This window comes from Pezoporus flaviventris, unplaced genomic scaffold, assembly GCF_033815535.1.
Source record: "Pezoporus flaviventris isolate CSIRO_AGI_PZ_B2104156 unplaced genomic scaffold, CSIRO_AGI_Pfla_v1 ptg000002l, whole genome shotgun sequence".
NCBI classification, from domain to species: domain Eukaryota; kingdom Metazoa; phylum Chordata; class Aves; order Psittaciformes; family Psittacidae; genus Pezoporus; species Pezoporus flaviventris.
In genome coordinates this window covers 6,108,577-6,130,351 of record NW_026892550.1, presented here as the reverse complement: position 1 = coordinate 6,130,351, position 21,775 = coordinate 6,108,577, and the positions used below count along the sequence as shown (strand labels likewise).

Genomic DNA, 21,775 nt, shown 5'->3' with positions numbered 1-21,775 from the left:
CTCGAGCGAGCCGCTGCCCTTCAGCCCGGCGCTTCGCGACCCCGTACCTGGCTGCCCCCGCCAGCCCCACCGGGCCCCGTCGCCCCTCTCTCAGCGGCGGCGCGGACCGTCCAGCCGCAGAGACCCCGCTGCGGCGGCGGGCGGCGCGGCGCGGACCGGCCCGGCGCTGTTGCGAAGGGACACCAGGGCTTCTGGGAGCTGTAGTTTTCCCGCGCGCCCACTTCAGTGTCGCAGGACGGCACGACCGGGGCCAAAGAACTACGCGGCCGGGAAGAAAGATGGCTGCGGTTGTTTGCCGCCGTTGCCAGGCAATTCGTTACTCGCCTCCTCGCGTTTTGCGCTCAGGAGCAGCTGTGGAGCGCTCAGCCCGTGGTTAGGAGCTCGGCTGGGCCGGCTGTCAGCAGCAGAGGCTTCCTGTCCCGAAGCGACCTCGCTCAGAGCAGCTGGGGGAGAAGACTACGAATCCCGGCATGCCCCACGGCAAGGCGCGCTGCGCGACGCCTCCAGCTGCGCAGCGGGGCACGCTGGGACACGTAGTCTCCTCACCCCCTTTCTCCTGTTACGCAAATGAGCAGCGAGTGGGCGGGGCGAGTCCACCAGGGGTCCTCCCCCTGGCCGCCATCCGATTGGTGGCGGGCTCGAGCAGGCCGCGGGGAGGCCGAGCGTGGGCCTGGTGCCGCGCATGCGCGGAGTGGGAGGGGTGGGGGGAGCGCCGCTGCCGGCCGCGCAATGTTTTGGGGGCTGTCAGCGGGGCGCGCAGCGCGCGGGGCCGGCGGCCGCTGTCTGCGCTGAGGGAGCGCGCGCCCCGCACCGGCTGGAGCGGGAGCGGCGGTGGCTGCTGGCGCGGCTGCTGCGACCCGTGCGAGCTCTCCCTCCCGGCAGAGAGGCAGGGCTTAGCTCCGGTCCCCCGAGCGGCGCGGGCGGGGAGCCGGTAGCCCCCGTGGAAGCGGCAGGCGGCGGCGGGGTGGCAGCGGCGGCGGGGATGATGAACAGGTTCCGAAAGTGGCTCTACAAACCCAAGGTAAGTTGTGAGGAGTCGCCGGGCGATCGCTGCCCGGCGCTGCCTCAGCCGGGATCACCCTCGCCCCGTTTGGTCGGGATGCCGAAGCGCGGACCCGGCGCGCAGCCGCGGGTCGTTTGGCGCCGGTGCTTCACTTAGCCGGGAGCCGCGGAGCGGGGCTCGGTGCGGTTCCCTTTGGCAGGGTCGTGCTGACCGCGGCCGGTGGCGGCTCCGCGGGGGTGTGCGAGGCAGCGGGGCGGGCGCGCATCTCGTACCGGTGTGCGCGGAGCGCTCGCCCGCTGCGGCGGGAGAGATGACAAAGCAGAGCGTGTGCCGTGGTGCGGGCTGGACCTGGCGAGAGCACGGCCCGGGGGGCACGGCGGCACCCGGGAGCCTCCGGAGCGGCTGTCGAGCTGCCGGCGGGCACCGGGGCAGCTTCTCCCTCGGCCGGGTCTCGGCAGCCGTACTGCGGGCGGCTGTCCCGGCGGTCTGCATCCGGAGACAGGCGGTTCGGGTGTCCCCGGTCTGCTGTTAATGCTGCCCGCCTGCACCTGAGAACTTCGTAACTTAAATACGTAGTTGAATGGTGCTCGGTGGGTGCGTGTTTTCCGCCCTTTTCTTCTCGCTTTGAAATTTCTTGGAAGGAGCCCAGGAGTCATAGCTTGCTTTGTAATGAAATTATCATTCTGTGGCACGAGTTAAATAACAACTGTCTGGAGAGTGATTTTGTCTCACATGTGACGTTCGGCTCGTATATCAAGGGCATCGCTCGTTTTGAACATCTACAGCATCCCTTTTTTTTTGCCCAGGCATTACAGCAGCCAGTTATTCACTTTATGAAGTATTTGATTTCATTTTTGTCCCTGTCTGTTACTAATACGTATTACACCTTGTTTTTTAAGTAATAGCTTTAAGTCTTACTTTTGTAAGCCTCTACTGCACAGAGTGCATTCTCCTGCATCACAGCCAGTATTGCTGGTGTTTTGTGTTTTTTTTGGTGTGTTTTCTCTGAAGAGGTGCAGTGATACTGCAAAATAAAAGTTCAGATTATGCCGGCTTTATGGGTTTTGCCTGTTAGCTGTAACCCTGGTGAGTGCTGTTGAAGAAAGCACACTTGTCTGATAGTGTTGCTAGTTAACCGATAGGAAAATAATGTAGATACTAAGAAACTGAAAATACAGTAACAAATTACAGTAGTTTTCAGTGAACTTTGTTACTTGTTTGTGTTCTATGCCGAGGAACAACTAATAAACTGTTAATAAACAAAAAGAAATACTGGTAATCTTAAACACAGAAGAAATCATTGCCAATACAGCTTTGTCACTGTTTTTATCAAAATTGAATAGATTTCATTTTAATGTACTTTCAAATGGAAAATTCATCTTTTCATGGTAGAATTCAGTTATTGATATACTGTTCCTTTTTTCTGCTGCCTGTTCAGCATCCAGGCTCTGAATCAAACAGTGCATGCATCTATTTCTCTGGGACTTTTCTGTGATAAAGGAACTTTCTAAGCCTGTCACATGGCTATGGGCCTCGCAAATCAGTAGCATCTAATGCAGTTAAAGTCAGCACTGTGTCCTTCTTATTGTATATTTGTACTTTGCAAATAGTTTTTTTTGCTAGTTTCAGTAGCTTACTATATCATTTTTGTGCTTGTATTCAGAATGGGCTACTGGTGAATTGTAATAGAGTATGTTCCTTCAGAAACAAGTGTTTTTCCTGACGTGCCTATTGGTTTGGTATGGATAATGTGATTAAATACGTAGAAATTTGACTAGCACTTTTTCTTAAGAAAGTAAGATGGAGGAGCTCACATTTAGAGACTGTACCTTTCCTGGTTGTATACCACCTTCTTCCCTGTCTCAGGGAATCTGTAGGATTAGTGGTTTCACAGTCTATTTTGAAATGGGTTTGTATATAATGTGTTTTGAAGATGACTTTTCTGTATATTTGTGGTATTTATTCTGGTGGGGGCTATACATAACTAGTGACTTATGGTGCTTTGTTATAATCCTCCATTGGGTATTCTGGATGCTAGGTGCATTTTATCAATCAGATTTTGCTACTACCAATAACGGGGAAGGCTTCTTCTGAAGTATTCCAAATCCTACTGCCATAAAATAGAATTTCTGCATGGCAGCAGATTTTGATGGTACTGGGCATTTGGCCTATGGCTATGACTGCCAGAGGTCCTTCTGAAGGCAGGGGGGGGATGACATCAGAATGCAGCAAATTCGGAGTACAGTGTAATGTTTTAGCTTAATCCCAGGGGAACTATTTCACGATTCCTCCTAAGAAAAAAACCCAATCCCAAAATATGTAAATTAATTCAGCTTAATCTTTGTAAATGGGGGAGATGAGGAAATGAAATTGAACCATCAGAATAATCATAAAGTTACTGTAAGATGCAGGCATCTGCATCTAGGCAGAGATATTTACTTGGTAACTGCTGCATCTCTAAACATACCAAGGAGGGGAGAGAGAATGTGGGCGTAGGAAGTGGAAGTCTTGACTAATGTTGTGAGCATGTCACAAGAGCAGCAGGACTTCCCTAGATCCCTGTGCAGTCAGTGCTCTTCCTGTCCAGCCCTATTCTTCAGGTATGCTGATGCACTGGATTTTAATAAACGGGATCAAGTGCTGATGGTAGAGGTAACCAGAGGATGAAATGAGTAGCAGTGATGCGCTCCGTGTAGCTGCTAGGAGGCAGACTTTGAACTGATGTATTGGAGATGGAGCAAGGACAAGATTGTTTCCAGCCTCCTGTGTCGCATAGATTATTACTTAGTTTTGAAAGTGTTGTCTGTAAGATGTGTTTTCCTTTCGGGGACTGCAGATTCAATTCATTAAGTTTTCTGAGGGAGACTGATGTTTGCTTTTGAATCAGAAGAAAATGCAGAGGAGTGACTTGATGCAATAGTGTTGTTGAATTCCAGCATACTGGAACAATAGTTACTCTGTGTGACCTCCTCAGGACACTGGAGGCTGAGACAAAGGATGATCCCTTCTAAATCAAAATGTTTGTCTGTCTGCAAAGATATAATAGAAATCTCTGCTGTCACTTCAGGGAATTTATCTTGTACCTTCTGCTGCTGGAACATTCCACAGGTGTCAGGTCAGGACCTGCTTGCAGGCAGATCTGAGCATCCAGTAAAAATATGGAACTGGACTGTTTTTGTGGAGGTTTGAAATACATTTGATATCCAAGTATTCAGAACAATTCCTGTGAATGTTGCTGCTTAAATCTAGAGACCAGCTTGAAAAAAGCTGGATAACTAGCTCAGCTCTTCCAAATTGAGCTTGAGTTTATTGATAGTTTGAAACAACTGTTTAGTGTTTGACAGGCCTCTAACCACAACTTTGAGATGTTTTCAATCTGTTTAGCAGAACAGACTGAAACCTCTTCAGTGTATGTTCATTTTTAACATTTTTAGTGGTTTAAAAACACTGCTTGTTTTGTGTTTTCATTTGTGAAGCTGAATAAATCTTTACCTGGAGAATAAAAGCTGAGGAATATGTTTTGATTTGGCTTTTCTTGTGTTGTTTTTTATTAACATGGAACCTAACATTTTTTTAGGTAATTATTTCAGTTGTGCATTCACTAACCTGGTCTTTTGCTCCTATTTTTTTTCATAGTAAAAAAAATGCAAACTTCTTGCAGTGAATGTTGAAGAATTTGTTCTGTAATCCACACAAAATTCGTAGTCATTGGTAATTAATTTATTGCTTTGTGAATGCTTTGTCCCAGTTAAATGATGCTCGCAAGGCTTGCATAAACCTGGAGGTTTTGTGTAGGTTTTTTCTTTAATAGCCCTCTGCTCCAAGACTGACCAAAGTGGAGCTGAGCCCTAAGTGTCTGTTCTAACTTGCATGGAGATGTGAAGACAGGTTATGGAAATGGCCCCAACTACTGCCTAGGAGTGAGTGATTATGAGAAGTAGGTACTCAGCAGACCTCTTTCACGTGCTTCAGAAGGTATGCGTCTTCCCCCTGGAGTGCTTGGACATGCTCGGAATTGCAGTTGCCACCTTCCTGGGTATTTGTTTTGAAGTAGTTTTCATTGGTTTCTTTTTTAAATTCAGTCATTACTTTCTACAGGTGGATTAGGAGATACCTCAAGCCAAGAGGTTCTTGCTGTCTGTTAACATGGTTCTGCAATGGTGCTGTCTAATCAGAAATAACATTTAGGGATAAGTGGAGTGGCAGATGCTGGAGAGGCACTGTGTTTGTGCACAGTGCCTTCCTCTAATTTTTTGGAGGGTTGTCTTGCATTTTACAAAAACAAGCCATAGCTGGTAATAATTGTTACCAATGGTAGCCTTTGAACAAAGGGACAAGTATGCTAATTTAAAGAGAGGCTTAAACCAAGAAACAGTAAATGGGTATCTTGGAAGAAGATCCCATGCAAGTAAGAGGGAGCATTCCTAGGGGATCAAGAGCAACCCTGTAAAGTAGGAAAATGAGAGCCAGTGGCAACAAATAAATAATCAAATGACGTCCTGGCGCTTCTGCATTACTTTGCACAAGAAGTGTTTAAAAAAAAACAACACCAAGTCCTAGGTGAGGTGAGTGAATGGGAAAAGCTGCACATAAAATCATCTTTCTCAGCAGTATTGTTGGCATTGCTTAGTGGCAGAGCTGACTCAAAGATGGGAAATACTATAGGAAATAGTACATTTTTTTTTTTTTATTTCAAGGAAGAGAAAAAACATGTCTGCAGGAATATTTGTAAGAAAAATTGATTGCAAGTAGAAAAGGAAGGGATCTTTAATGATTAGTATAATTTTGAACATTAGAAGAATGGAAGGTAGTAAAAAGATTACAGTCAACTATTGGCTTAACATACTGTAAAGAGCATTTTCAAAGTTGGGTCAGTAGGATGAGATGCAGGAAGAGGGGGAATTATTTTAAGCAGTGTTTTGATTGATGGATGGAGATGTTCAGAAATGAAAAGGGACAAAGCTAGTGACATAACCAAGCAACTATTGAGACTAGTTTTGGGGGAGTGAATGAAAAAGGATGACTTTACAATGATATGTAGAAAGCAGCTGACATCTTATTTTAGCTATGATCTCCAAATCTTGAAAGTGAAGGATTTCTCCTTCAAAGAAGATGAGTTCAATGTTGGAAAAAATGTCTTGGAGAAAACTATTCGAATAAGGAGTGAAAGAAGAGTTAAATGCTATTTGTAGCATAAAGCTTCTTTTTATTGGTGCCGTACAGAGATCAAAGCCTTTGGGCACAGCAGTTTGTGAACAAAAGTTGTTATTTAATGCAATATTTATATTAATATCTAATGATTTTCAGACAGAAGAATGAGGGGGTTTTCTTACTTGGGGAAACAGCAGTGACTGAAGATTTTGGAGATTTTCACTATTTTTATGATCAGCTCTTTGATCTCAGTTATTGGCTTAATAATTCTTTTTGCTGGTGTCTGGTCAGAGGCTGCAGTGATTGAACACCGTAATCAGCATTATTGATAACAATCCTGAGGAAGACAACTTGTAAGTCTATAATTCTAAGTCCATACATTATTCAGTTAGAGTTTTGCACGCTGAACTGCTTCGTTTTAGAAGCACCATCTAGTGGATTGAACACAAGTGTGGAAACTAATAATTCACTGTTTTATTCTGGCTCTGCAGCTAGCTGAAGACCATTACCTGCAGCCATGTTGTTTCTTGGCCTTGATTTTACCAGTATCTGAGGAAGGAAAGTGAGAAACTATTGCAGTTATCTATAAGAGAATTGCTCAGCTGTTCTTAATTATTCTGATGTGACAGAAATACATACACCTTTATGAACTTATTTTTGATGTTGATTACTGTGAGCAGAGTCATCATATATCAGATCACAGGTCCATCTAGCCTGGTGTGATGTCTGGTGGTTAGCTTTTTCTGTGTCCTATAACGCATGCCTAGGGAAAAATGATGAGATGAATAGAAACTGATATTTCCCCTGGGCTTTGTTTTAAGCTTACAGTAGTCTGCAACATAGGAGTTTGCTGAGCTGCAGATTGTACTCTTATAATTCAATAGCTTGTGAACATTCTTTCTCAAAATGTCTAATCAGTTTTCAATTCACTTATACTTCTGGTCTCCATAATGATGGCTTCATAGTGCTTAAAGCTGAGGCTCATTCTAGTGAGGTGTTTTCTTTATAAACTTTTTCAAGCAGCCCTTGGTGTGACCTAATACATCTTGTCCTCTAGACGATTTTCCATTCTTTCTCTTGGAAACTTGATTTGAACATTAAATTCTGTTCTTCTCTTCCCCATGTGGTGGTACTTAATAGAATTTAGAAAACGATACTTTTAAAGATCACAATTAATTCTTCCTAGGTTGTTTTAGAAGAGTGACAAAACAAAAAACCCACTAAAAATACCCTCAGCATTGGACCACAGACGGTATTTCCTTACTGAACTAACTGAAAAATAAACAGTGCAAATAATCTTGGTGTGCTTCATTTAACTGCTTTAATAGTTATCATGATCTGCTTTCCTGGTGGTTGCGCCAGCAACATTCATTTAAATGAATTCAGTAAAGCTATTTTTAAGTAATGATGTTAGAAATAAGTTAATTGCAGGCTGAGTATGTTTGTCTCAAATTTGAAGACTGACCAACCTTCATAGTGCGGGAAGAAAGAGCAAGTTTCTCTAGCTTGGTTGTTTTACTGGAGGATGCTGCTAAATTGGAATCTCTTTTACCTTTTTCGAGCTCAGACTGTTTTCATCATGAAAGTACAAAGTATCACAACTCTTCATTGTATCTAAAATTCCAAGCTGGTCATCTTGGTATAACGGCCATGATGTTCCCTGCTTGCACTCAGGAAGTGAATTGCTGTGTTCCATGCTAGCTGAAGCTGTTGACTCCTATAAACTTAGCTATCCCTAAGTCAGCTAAAGCGAAGCACTTAACCGAGGGCTGTGGATAGCTCAGTGTAATAGGATATGGTTTAACGCAGTATCAGCTGCCTGCTATTTGAAAACAGGTGAGTGATATATAAGATGTAATGCATTTCATAGAAGTCTAGGTTTAGGCTATGGGAAAGAGTTTTGGGGACATAAACAACATAAAGGTACAGCCTTTCTGTCTCAGTATGCCTTGCTGCCATAACTGAAAGGTTTTGCTCTTATTTACTTATTTGGTGATGAGGGTCAGGCTCACTTACTACATCCTGTCTGTGTGTTTCTGTTCTGCCCTGCAGGCTGTAGGGCTTGCCTTCTCTCTAGTAGTCAGTGACTTTTTTGTCTTACTTCCTCCAGCCTCTAGCCTGGCAAATCTTGATCTTTTTGATCGCATCAGTGGCAGTTCTTATTGTGATTCTTCTGCATTCACCACCCTGTCCTCCCTGGGTGAATGAGTGAAAGGAAAGCAAATGGGGCAAGAGAACACTGAAGGGGCGAGATGGAAGGAAATGCCTTACATAAAAATGCAAGAAAAAAATAGTTTGAGGGTATTACTCTCTTACTATTTAAAAACATGTGCTCTTTATTTTCAAATGGGACACAGGTCAGTTTAAATTTGGTGGTATTTATGCTGGAATGTGTTAATTCCTGCCATTGACTGGCACTTTGATCTCTGAGAATTATGGGTGGTTGAAGCTGAACTAACCGGATGCTCAGGGCATTCTGCATTTCTGCATTGCATTCTTCTAATTCTCACCTTCCTTGTAAACCTTTCAACGTAGGAAATATTTCCTGACATTCTGAAGTTCATCAGTTGTTCAAACCCCCACTTTATCCATGTTACTGTTTCCTTCCGTGAAAGGAACTGAGCATGAGGAGTCTTGTATGTTTGACTCTAAGAGGCTTCTGGATGTTTGTCAGCTAGGAATGTTTCCTAGGAATGGTGTGGGCTCTCATATCAGTGCCTCTTTCTCTACTTCTGTAAGCACCAATTTCCTGATGGAAATTTCACCTCACTGTCTTAGTCCAGTTACTGGACTTTGTGTGCTCTTACCATATGAATGATAATGTATCAGCATGCTTCCCGTAAAACCCTCCAAATCCTCTCAAAGCACTATTTGCTTTTACTTTATCTTCAAGAGTCATATATATAGAGTGCCTGCACTACTGAACATAGTATTTAATGTCTTTTTAAAGTATTCTTTTGTAAAGCTGGACAAGTACACCCAATCTAGTTGACAGCCATACGAAAATACCTTGATGTAGTTAACATGATATCATTTTATGGTGCAAAATGGATGGAAGAATCTTGTAGAATAAAGAAAGGTTGATACGCAAGGAGCAGGAAAAAAAAATGCAAAGGGTCACCAAACAAATCTCATCTTGAACCCATGATTTATTTTGCTTTGTATTTTTAATAATCTTGCATGTCCTCACTGAGGAGTGTGAGATGAAGTGGAAATGGAAACTAGGTTTTCCAGTGTCCCTTGGTAATGACTGGTGGATGTTCAACCTTGAAAATGGTTGGTTGCATGTTTACATGAGTAGAACCTGTAAGGATATGTAGTGCCATGAGTGAAATGCATTGCATCTTTGCAAGTGTGTACATAGGTTCCATTGAGTGATTGTAAAGAGGATTGAAAAGTGTTGTGTTGTTTGGGTTTTTTAGTGTGTGTTTCTATTTGACATGTATGCTTCTGCTGGTGAGTGTGGCCAGTTCTGGAAGTCTCTTTTGAAGACAATAAGTAGCAGAGGGTTCTTTCATTTCATAGCTGTCTTAAAATTTTTGTATAAAAGTGAGCATAAGCATGTTATGTCATTATCAGCAGCAAGTCATTGGAAGAGAGCAGCTTATTTGATGTACCTTATGTTAAAAAGTGTGTACTGTTTACTGGCAGGTGTTCACTGGTGCAACTGTTGATTGGTTAATATTTTCTTGATATTGAAGTAATTATTGAGCATTTTCTTCAAAACCGATGTGTTTGTTGGAGAATCTGGTTTTGGATTTCAGATGGGGGGTGTTGGAGGCATTTTATGGAAGGGCATTTTTGGAGTTTAACTGTATTTTGATCTTTTTTTTTGCTAATCGCTTTGTCTAAGCAGTGAACTGAGTGTATTTGAAGATGATAAATTCTATCCAGAGCAAATAGGTTTCAATAAGACTGGCTTTTGATTTTTGTGGGGTTTCATTTGTGGATTTTGTATTGTTGGGATTTTTAATGATTGATTTTTACTTTTTTTTAAAATTAGGCTATATTATGCCTCTCTGTGTGCAACAGTTTTGTTCGTTGTTTGCAGTAGTTTGTTTCCCCAAGAAAAACATTACTTCCCCCTAGATTTTTTTTTTGGAGGGGTGTTTTGTACATCATTGCAGACTTGCTACAATTTATTTTTTTTTTGCCATCTTGATTTCAGTCAGAATACTTGACAAATATTATACCTGACAGTAGTGGTGACAGTAGGAAGACAGGTACTGAAATAGAAAGGCAGTAGGCTTTTTTTTGTCTCCACTTCTCTCACTAGAAGAGGCAAGGAGGCAAGGCTTGTTATTGGGCATTTGTCTTTATTTCGGAGCATATATTCCTTGACGCTTTTTGTCTGGTTATTTTTAAAGGTCTATTTTCTCGATTAATCAGCCACAGTGTTTCCTTTGACAGTTTTTAAAAAAGCCTTAGTCTTCAGCTGTGTCTTTTTTTTTTTTTCAGTTGATTTTTTCTTTTGCCACTGAACTTTGAGAATTACTGTTAGGTCACTTTCATAGTAGACAGTGATGGGTATAGTTGATAACAAGAAACCTGTAAGTTAATATTAAAATAACCATACCTCTGGTTTTAGATATGGAATCAAGATGCATCTGTTGGAAAAATAAATGCATCTTTAAAAAGTCTTGACATACTTCTGAGCATAAAACACTCAAAAGAATTTTTATTTTACAAGTGTTCTGTTAACTTCTAATGTACTTATGTGTATAGCAATCTATATGTACAGATATACACCCACATATATAACCTACGGTTCCGATGTATAGTACATAGTGTATTAACAAATTATATGCTATGTATGAAGAAATAAATATAGGTGAATTGAAGGTTCCTAGTTGCTTTTGTTTCCTACATGTAACAGACATAGTCCGTTGTTTAAATTGACCTGACTCCATCTGTGCTTTAAGCTTTTTGATTAGTTTAGAAAAAATATGTATCTGATAGAGGCTAATGCTTTTTGAAAAAATATGAACTGTGTAAGACTGTCATAAATAATACTTCATGAGTGCTCCTGAAGAGTTAATAGGTGGCAGCCTTTTTACTGGAAACATTAGTTGTGACATAAGAAAGCTAAGCGTCATTTTTGCTTAAGCCTGGAGTCATTTGTTATCAGTCAGGTCAAGCAATGAAATGCTGTGAGCGTGGTTCTAGCTCTTTTTATAGTTATTTCTCTTCCTTTCTCTCTTATTGTGTGTATATATATATATATATATATATGTATCTGTATGCCTGTGTGTTGTGTGTGGTCCAAAATGTGTGTATCATCTGTGCATCTTTCAAATACTTATTCTTCCTAGCTTTCAAACGGGGGACTGAGGCATGAAGATGAGATGAGATTATTCAGTGCCCTTAAATGTAAGGCAATAGCTAAACTAGCTGGAAGAGGTTAATTTGGGAGTTTATTAACCATTTTATTTCTTATTCACAGCTTCTCCCTGTCCCCTACTTTATATGATATTATTTTTCAGTTTAGGTTATTGTGCAATAACATTTTCAGATGAAGCAGTGAACCAGATTGTATGTACTTTGCTATTCGAATATTGGAGTGAAACTTACTGTTGCCATATGTTAAGATTCACTGTCCAGCTCTTGCTTACAAATGAGAACATATGGGAGATAGGTAATGGTGATTTTTCAACTATTAGTCATGTTTAACCAATGCCGCACTAACCATGCCTCCAGTCAGGTCTGTCTGTCTCATCTCCCCCTTGTGGTGCCTTCACTGGTTTATACTGATGCGCAAAGCTTCCGGGGGGGGGGGGGGGGGGAAGGTTTTCCCCTACTGAAAGGCTGTTGTGATTGGGAGGGTGGGGAATGTCCTCCAGGTCAATAGCTGTCCACGAGTCCCAAGTGCAAAGTACAGAAAATCCATTTTATTGAGGTGGAGTATTTTGCTTGCAGCATATTCGGTTTGCGTAAATTGAAATTGATGATGTGATAAATGCCACATAATAAAAAGAGGAATTAGAAGTTTCTTTTAAATGCGTCTCTTAAATCACAGTGGCATCTATGATGTATGTAATGTTTACAGTGGTGGATAAAAGTTTTATCAGTAATTACTACACTTAACCTTTGAACCTGTTTGCTGCAAGCTCTTCTGATAGAATATGTTTTAGTTACTCCATATCACAACTGTGGTAACTAGCTGTTACCATATATTGTTTATGGCTCCTGTCTTTTGCCGCTTATTAGGTAACTTTACAATTGTAAAAATCTAAATCTTCTATAAAGTAAGATATGGTGAAATATATTAGTGCAGTAATGATCCCTTCAGAGCAGAGAGAGATGTATTCACTTTTCTCCTCTGGTCACAGCACATGACTCCTACCAAGAATATTTGTGCATTCTCCTTGTGAATTTTAACTCAACCAAGACAGTACAGAAAGTGCAGAAATGCTCAACTTACAGCCATGTGCTCCTGTCTTAAATCACCACTGTTAGTACTGGATGTTGTGTGGCCATGTTTTGCATTGCATCAGCTTTCAAACACAGGTGGAAACCTGCTTACTTTGTTCATGTAATTTTGCAGTTTTCAGCTTAAATGGGGAGAGGGGCTGCATGTACTCCTGTTTTGGTGTCAGTATGGTCTGTATATTGCCTTGTACCAATGATGGAGTTGCATCTTCAGTGTTTCTAGAGCTTCTGTTTTGTGTTGTATTCATAATATCAACACTGGTAAAATGAAAACCTAATCCAAATTGCACCTATTCTGTTGCTCTTTCTTTTGTATGGAACATATTCGTTCCTGTAATGCAAAGAGCAGTTGAAAACCCAGGGGAAGTCATGTGGGACTGAGAGTTGTACTTTTGATTCAATTCTTTACCATAAAACAGGCTCACCCAAAGGTATTTTTAGGTAACGTTAAGGTGCAGACCTTGTATAAAATGTTAACGCAAGTAATCTTGCAGTGACAAAGGCACAGATAATATTTGCTGGAAGCAAAATTCTGCAGAAGTAGTGAGACAAGGCAGTGAGCTATGTAAAGGGCAGGGGTTTCACTCTTGAACTACCTGATGCTTTGAGCTAGCTGTTCTTTCCAGAAAGAACTGTGCAGGCATTTTGTTAATGCACTATTGTGTGCTCTGTTTCAAGTTCAATATATATAAATTGTCAAACCTAGAACTTACTAACTTGGGGCTTGGAGCCAGTAAAGTGAAGGATCAGCTAATTACGCTATTGGAACATATTAATTTCAAAGCCTTTAAAGCCTTCTTTCTATTTAATTTTCATCAGCTGGCTCAGAATTAATATATTTAAATGGCAGTTGTGGTGGGTTGACCCTGGCTAGAAGCCAGGTGCCCACCAAAGCTGTTCTATCACTCCCCCTCCTCAGCTGGACAGGGGAAAGAAAATGCAGTGAAAGCCTGGTGAGTTGAGATAAGGACAGGGAGAGTTCACTTACCGCCTTAACCCCCCCCTCTTCCCAGGCTTAACTTTATTACCTCCTTCCTAGAAGCACAGGGAACTGGGAATGAGGGTTGTGGTCAGTTCATCCCATGTTGTTTCTGCTGCTCCTTCCTCCTCAGGGGGGGACTCCTCGCACTCTTCCCCTGCTCCAGCTGGGGTCCCTCCCACAGGAGACCGTCCTTCACACACTGCTCCAGCATGAGGCCTTCCCAGGGGAATGTGGTGCCTGAAAGCACCTCCTGCCCTCCTGCACTGACTTGGGTGTCTGCAGGGCTGTTTCTCTTGCATATTCTCACTCTTCTCTCTGGCTGCAATTGCTGTCATGCAGCAACTTATTTTCCCCCTTCTTAACTATGTTATCACAGAGGTGCTACCCCCATTGCTGATGGGCTCAGCCTTGGCCAGCAGTGGGTGAGTCTTGCAGCCGGCTGGCACTGGCTCTATGGGACACAGAGGAAGCTTTGGCAGCTCTCACAAAACCCACCCCATAGCCCCCCACTACCAAAACCTTGCCGTGCAAGCTCAGCACATTGTCAGATAGCATAACATTTTTCACTGTGTGCTTGTTGGAATGTGACTGAAGAACTGCAAGTAAGGAGAGAAGTACACATTCTGGTATTTAGTTTTAGCTGAAGTTACATTTTATTTTTTTTTTTATGTACACTTTGATTACTTGAAAGCCAGCAAACAAAACTTCTGCACTGCTCAATAGAAAAGTAAGATCTGGGATACACAAGTAGAGGCACTTTTATTTTGTGTATTCCTCTTCCCACACTACCCAGAGTAAAGCACCATCAGCAAAAGTCTCTGTAAGTCACTGCATTCTGTGCTGGGAGAGCTTTAGCATGGTGTTGAGTGGTCACAAAAAGAGCTAAAAGCATTGCTGCTCTTAAAGCACTATAGTTTCTTCTAGGGAGGCTATTTGCTTTAGCATCTTAGGAGTAATATGGATGATGATACTTAAGTATGTTTCCATATGTATGTGCCTACTTCCCCATTTCCAGCCCGCTGGATCCATGTGAAGCAATTGGGTATTTCACGTCTTGGGTGCAGGAAAAGGCAGTGTTCCTAAATGCTGCCTTCCTAAATGTTATTCCCACTCAGAACACTTTCTGTTGGTGGGGTGAAAAGACTTTTGTGCAATTCATGTCACCTTTCTGGATAAAACAAGGTGTTGGGTGAACTCCAACCTGCCTTCAAAGTTATTTCCAAATTTTAATTACTTCTGGAAAATCAGTGATGGATTTGTTGAGGAATGTGGGGATTGAATAGAAACTGTCTATAAGCAGTGTTGGAGCACCCTCTGCAGCCTCATAATAATATTTAAATGAGCTTTGTATGTTTCTGGTGATAGATTAATGGTATGAATATCCAAAAAGGAAAATTTAAGCATCCAGGTGCTTTATACTGCTCTACAGGCCCGTCAAAATAGAATGGTAGATCCTTAGGGAAAGCAGTCAGACCTTTTTTATCTATTATCCTATTGTACCTCTCCTGAAAAGGAAACTCTCAGCAGTTGCTGTAACTTCACTGAAGTTCAGGCTGAAAAGTAAAGACTAGCATGTCCACTAGGAATTGTGTGAGAATTAGTTCTGTATGATAGGCAAATGATAATGCTATTTAATAAACTGGGGAGAAAAGCTGAAGACCTGTTCCCCTTTGGAACTGCCGGTTCATTGCCTTATGATCACAAGTTTCCAGGATTTGGTTACTTAGGAGTCATCTGGGGGCTTCATCTTCAGCCACAGACTAATTACTGGTGTCGTGCTGGGACATTGGTTCAGGTCAGGCTGGAAAACCGTGTGGCCAGTTTTATTTCCAATGCTGTGGGCTGTTTGGGAGCGTTTGGGTTACTTCTCATCTGCTGATAAAGTCTGACCTTCCTTAATTTATGAGCCACAGCAGGTTGCGGAATAGTGTGTTGCAGGCACTCAAGACTGCACAACCGAGCCATAAACAACTTGTGATTTGTTTTTATTCTTGATGTACAATGATAATTCTTTTTAATATGTCAAGCCTTCTTTGTGTTTCTTCAGTGTGTTCAAAACACTGTAATGATAACTAGTGACACTAATACAGCACATGGGAGTTTCCTCTGCTGTGTCCTTGTAGAAGTGTGTAGCTTTGGGTGATGCTGTTGATTATATTATAGCTTTATGTACACCATAGATGGATTTGCAGCTGTGCAAAAATCACAGAATTGTAGAAGGAATGGGAGGTTGGAAGGGACCTGTGGAGACTGTCCAGTCCATCCCCCTCAGCTTTTTAGGACCATGTCTAGTCACGTTTTGAATGCCTCCAAGGATGGAGACTCTCCCAGGCTCTCTGGGCAACCTCTGCCAGTGCTCAGTCATGCTTACATTAGAGAAGTGTTTCTTGATGTTCAGATGAAACTTCCTGTATTTCAATTTGTATACATTACCTCTTTTGCTCTGACTGGGTATCACTAAAACAAGCCTGTCTCAGTCTCCTTTGCATTCTCCCTTCAGTTATTTATTCACATTGATAACATCTACTCTGAGCTTTCTCTTCTCCATGCTGAGCTGTTCTGGTTCTCTCTGTCTCAATATGACAAATATTCCGAGACCTGAATCATCTCTGTGGCCCTTTGCTGGACTCTTGCCAGTATGTTCACGCCTGTCTTTTACTAGGAAGTCCAGAACTGGACCCAGCACTCTAGATGTCTCACTAGTGCTGACTGGAAATAAAGGATCACCTCCCTTGACCTGCTGGAAACATGCTACCTACTGCAGCTAGGTATTCAAGGGTGCAGGACAAGGGTTCAGAAACAGGATTACTCTTCTGGCAACAGCAAATCATTAAAGCTTGTCAGTGAAATGGAGTCCATTTTAAATGAACGCTTCCAAGCTTATAGATTCATTAACTTCTTATAAAGCACATCTAAAACCCTTGCATTCTTCCATATTGAATGAGATTGCCTCAGGCCAAAAGCAGATGAATGGAGACCTGAGAGAGACCCTAAATACACATGAAGTAACCAAAGCTATTGAATGAGCTGATAAAATTAATGTTTTTTATTTTTTCTTTTTAAAAATGTCAAAATAAAAAGGCGAAGCATTTTTTTTATTTTTCTTTTTTATCCTTTGAGGAAGGACAGGTTTTGACAGGTAATGTTTCATCTTCAGTGGCTGATACTTGATTACTAGATCATACACCTTGCAAAAGCTTTAATTCTGTTTCATTCTAAGTCTTGCTAGATTTCTGTGTGCATACATGGTGTAGGGTTTTTAAATGAGGAATCGTCAGTTTTGGTGAGGAAAATTCCTCTGGGAAAATGGTTAGGCTTTTTTACACAGAACCTGTGACTCTGGATACTTTGAATATAGCTACGTTTGCTGATCTAGTTTGTGGTCTGCTTTGGCTTCTAAAATACCTATTGTGGCATACTGAAAGGTTTCCTTTTCAAGAGAAGTTGGACAGGCTTTAGGCTATTCTTAGAAGAGTCTCTAAAGAGGAAGTTTTCCCTGAAGAGAAGGTTATGGTTTGCTTTCTATAATGAAAGTAGCTGAAGTCCAGAGTGGAGCTATTTATTCATATGTAGTATGGTAGTAGAAGTTTCTAGAAGGTACCCATAAGTTAATGAAGAAGGAATTCAAGTGTTCTACCTTTTTTGTAGGTAGTCCTTTGGAGATATTTGCATGTGAGAAGAGCCTGGGGCCAGGTTGCTACAGCCTCTGCCAGGCTCCTGTTTAATGTCTGTGTGCTGCTGTCAGAAAGCACACCTTATTTTCTAAAACCATAAAGCTATAGAACAAAACTATATTGACATTTTCTATCTTTTCCATTTGCAAACAGTCTGAGAGTATTTGCACTTATGTAGGCTTTACAAGAGTTGCAGAGAAGGAGAAACATTGCCTCCTTTTCCTAAGAGAAGAGGTATTGCAAAGCTACTCAAAAGCTAACTTTAGCCTAGTGAAGCTAGTCTGCTTCCCACATCAAGGAAGTGAAAGACACTTCCGTGGGAGACAGTCTGTAGCATCTGTAGTTAATTTTTTTTGTGTGACTTGCCACCTCGAAGAGCTCTTGTCTCCTATTCTCTGCTGACTCCTAAGCAGGGCAAGTCACATTCCTGCAAGTCTAGTTTCTGTGAATACTCCTCTTGGAGTTCCTGAAGTGAGATGAGGAACTGGCTCTCAGCATTTGAAGTAGTATTATTTTCTCCATAAGAGGTACTTTTGGGTTTTGCACATAAAATAATTGTTTTATTTAAAGTTGTAGAGACAACAGAGAATGGATATGCATCATAGCAATAATTTTAAGAGTTTGTGTTTGTGATGTGGGATTCTTCCAATTTCTGACCTTTCCTAAAGTCATGTTGTTCTGTAAGAAGAAAACTCCAATACGCCTGACAGTAGAGAATATTCATAATGCTGATCATAAAATCACAGAATGGTTTCCATTGGAAGGGACCTCAAAGCTCATCCAGTTCCAACCCCCTGCGGACACCTTCCACTAGACCAGGTTGCTCCAAAGCCCCGTCCAACCTGGCCTTGAACACTGCCAGGGGTGGCGTAGCCACAGCTACTCTGGGCACCCTGTGCCAGTGTCTCACTGTTAATCTTGTTATCTTAGTCTGTTTTTCTCTTCTGACTTAGTCCTTTTATCTCATTAACCTTTGTTTTAAAGGTGTTTTGGCTTTCAACAATAAAAAGATTTGCTAGAAGAGATTTTTTTAGTAAATTTTGCCATGATTTGGTTTATGTTTGAGTGCTTTCATACAGCTTTTATAAATAGAGTTTTTGTTGGTGCCTGATAAGAAGGTGCTTATGGCAGGGAGAGGTGGAACTAGATCATCTTTGAAGTCCCTTCCAACAGAAACCATTCTGTGTTAAACAGGACTGCACCAGCTATTGACCCCTGGGGTACAACACTGGCTTCCAACTAGAATGCACCACTGACCGTCATCTTTTGGGCCCAGCTGCTGTCAACTTTCCACCCACCTCTCTGTCTGCTCATCCAAGCCATTCAACAACAGCTTATGAGGCTCTTAGGGGACAGTGTTAAAGGCCTTACTGGAGTCCAGGCAGACAACATCCACTGCTGTCCCCTTGACAATCAGGCTGGTCACTTTAACTGCAGGAGTTCATTAAGAGGGTCAAGGATTACTTCCCCTTGGTTGGATCCATGCTGATTACTCCTGGTGATTTTTCTTGGTGTTCATATGCCTGGAAATGGTTTCCAGGGTTTTGTTTGCCTTCTCTTGGGGTTTTTGTTCCTCAATATCTTAATTTCCATTACCTGTGTCAGTTTGGCTAAAGCTAGCAAGGGTCCACCAATCTGCGGCACTTATCTTTATGATCATCATCTCTGTAGTTGAATGTCACATAAAAGTTCCTTTTACACATGGCCAGCTCAAGACTCCTGTATGATTTAGGCCTTTTCCTAAAAACAAAGTGTACTGAAGTTGTTTTGATTTCAGTGTTTTACAGTACTTTACATTCATGTATAAACTTGTAAACATTGAAGGTAAAGTAACCACTGTGGGGAGTAAATCACATTATGCAAAGTGGCTGGATTAGCCCCTGTTGTATCTCCATTGCCTCACTCTTCTAAAACATCAGCAGTATCTGAGTTTTAACTGATATTTCTAGCAGCTTTTTCTAAAGAATTGGTGAACTCAGGCAAAAAGTCTTCTGAGAATGGGACACGACTCAAGTTACAACTTGAATTGACAGCATGGTATGGCAGAGACCTCAGTTTGTCATATGAAAAATGCTGGTTTGTCTCTCAGATCTGAACTGGTCTGATTACAGAGTACTAATCCCAAATTTGAATACCTGTGGGTTCCACTTCACTTATACTTTTCCCTTCAATCAATTTAGGGTAAAATGTAGTTCCCATTTGGGTGGGGTTTTTTTGTTTGTTTTTTTGTTTTGTTTTGTTTATAATTTAGGAATGCCTTTTTATCTACTTTTTTCATAAGTTTAGTTTTCTTCTGAACTATGTTAAAATGATCAGATCAGCCTTTTCAAGAAATCAAATTTCTTAGGAATCATGGCTTATTCCTTTCTTCCAACAAGACTAGATGTGCCATAATTCAGCACTAAATTGTGCTAAACAAATGAAGAAATACATATTCAGTCAGAGTGTTATCTTAGTCCTCTCCCAAGTCAACCGGAACTCTGTATTTTACTTCACTGGTGGTAAAAAAAAAACGTCATGGCCAGCTTTTGGAGGATATGAGGTCGCTAAGACTTTGGGATAGATATAGGGACTGCAGTGACAGGACAAGGGGTGACTGGTTAAAACTTAAACAGGGGAAGTTCAGGTTAGATATAAGGAAGAAGTTCTTTACTGTAAGGCTGGTGAGGCACTGGAATGGGTTGCCCAGGGCAGTTGTGAATGCTCCATCCCTGGTGGTGTTCAAGGCCAGGTTGGACAGAACTTTGGGTGCCATGGTTTAGTGTGAGGTGTCCCTGCCCATGGCAGGTGGGTTGGAAACAGGTAATCTTAAAGTTCTTTGCAACCCAAACTATTCTATGATTCTATATATGTCTGTTTTTTCCTCTGACCAAACTTTCTCCAATATGACTAGAAAAAGATCAGTAACGGGACACAATGCCTGGAACTGTAGTTATTTATCTTTTCCTTTATTTGGCCACAGGCATGCCTAGTTATTGTTTTCTTTCTTTTAAAAGAAATAATACAATTGTATGCTCGACCTGCCCAGGGACTGAGCTGTCAGTAGCTTTTCTATCCCTTACATGGCATCCCTCACGCAGCTCCTAGCTTTGGTACAGCTAATTGAAGTATTTTCAATTCTGCAGCATCAGCTGGAGTTGCTGTGATGTGCAGAAACAGATTCTCTAAACTCCAGCAGTGAGGTCGAACAGCTTTAGGTGTTCTCAAAGGCATTTTCTAATAGTTACCCATGTAAATCTCCTTAAGTAATTAGTCTCCAATATAGTAATTAATTTAAAAAAGTGCTTAGTACACAAACTGGATGCACATTTTCAGTGGAGGTGACTCTGCATGTATGTGTTGACAACCAGACATGAAATACTTCTGAACTAGTTCAGCAGGGAATGATACTTCAAATCAAATATTCTCACTGTTCCCTTACTATCTGTAGTATGTCATTGCTAGCTGAAAAGCACTGTTGCCTGTCACTAGTTGTCTGAACAATTTTTTCCACAAAAAGAAACTTTCATAACTAGATGGTCTTAAGGTCCTATCCAATCTAACCATTCTGTGATAATTTATAAAACAGGAACATTTGGATGTCTAACAACAGTTAATAATTAGCATGTTCTGTTTCTTAACATATAAAAAACCCACAAAAAATAGTTTCTAATTGCAACATGTCAATTTTCATACAGATTTTCACTTACTAGAAATACTGGAAGAAATTATATACATCCAAACATGCACCAAGGAACCGGGTAACTTTTGGAAACACAGCTGAAAATATAACTCTTAAACCACTTTTCCCAGTCTCACTATTTAGCATTTTAAGTACAGATTTTAGTAGGCTTTAGGAATGTGTTTTAACTGTTTTAATACAGATATAATACAACGGGTAGAAACTTGAATGTCACTTTTGCATTGTAGCAGCAGAAGTCTGTTACTAGGCACTGTAAACCAACATAGAGTTTTAGAACAACGTTGCTGAGAATCAGTTTAAGTGCGCGTGGGGGGGGGGGGGAGTGTCTCAGTTTTGAGTTCTTTGAAGTGTTTCCAGCAGCTTGGATATCTGCACGAAGCTGGTTTTGCCTGGAGTTCGTAAAGGTAGCAAAGACTGCAGGGAACTGGGTATAGATTCTTCTGTTGCCTATGAGGCTTTACCAGGTTTGGTGTGTGTATTACCTGTTTTAATACTATGTATTCACAGGTATAGAGATGGTTGTGGGTGAGAACTGAATAAGCAGAATAACCTAGCAAATTATAATCGATATATACTGCATTGCTTAAACAGTGTGTAGAAGAATTGGGTAAATTAAGGTTTGTAGATATATAAACTTAGGATGAAACTGATTTCTACTAATATCTCCTGGAATTATTATTCTTCTCTGAAATGTTTAGATGAGCAGCAGATGGAGATAAAGAGTACTCATAAATTGTCTTTTCTTTTTTTCTGTTTTTTTTCCCATGTCTATTTAAATAAGCAGTACATTTTTATAGCCGGTTAGAATCTCTCTTCTGATACATGTACAGAGCTAAAGGCCAATTGTTGACAAG

At 41.4% G+C, this 21,775-nt stretch overlaps 2 protein-coding genes across 6 annotated transcripts in view; one reads left to right on the top strand and one right to left on the bottom strand.

Moving 5' to 3' along the window:
- The window catches only part of CFAP99 (cilia and flagella associated protein 99), a 53,945-nt gene extending 53,583 nt beyond the window's left edge, over positions 1-362 (bottom strand). For both annotated transcript variants that reach the window (XR_009745918.1, XM_061467455.1), the window contains exon 1: positions 48-362. The gene's annotated coding sequence lies outside the window, so the exon portion shown is untranslated. The remainder of the gene's footprint in view (positions 1-47) is intronic.
- A 455-nt stretch (positions 363-817) lies between these two features.
- Positions 818-21,775, top strand: part of ZFYVE28 (zinc finger FYVE-type containing 28) — a 147,719-nt gene continuing 126,761 nt past the window's right edge. For all 4 annotated transcript variants that reach the window (XM_061467446.1, XM_061467437.1, XM_061467428.1 and 1 more), the window contains exon 1: positions 818-1,021. In XM_061467446.1, coding sequence (XP_061323430.1) covers positions 983-1,021 — 39 coding nt within the window. In that variant the 5' untranslated portion in view covers positions 818-982. The remainder of the gene's footprint in view (positions 1,022-21,775) is intronic.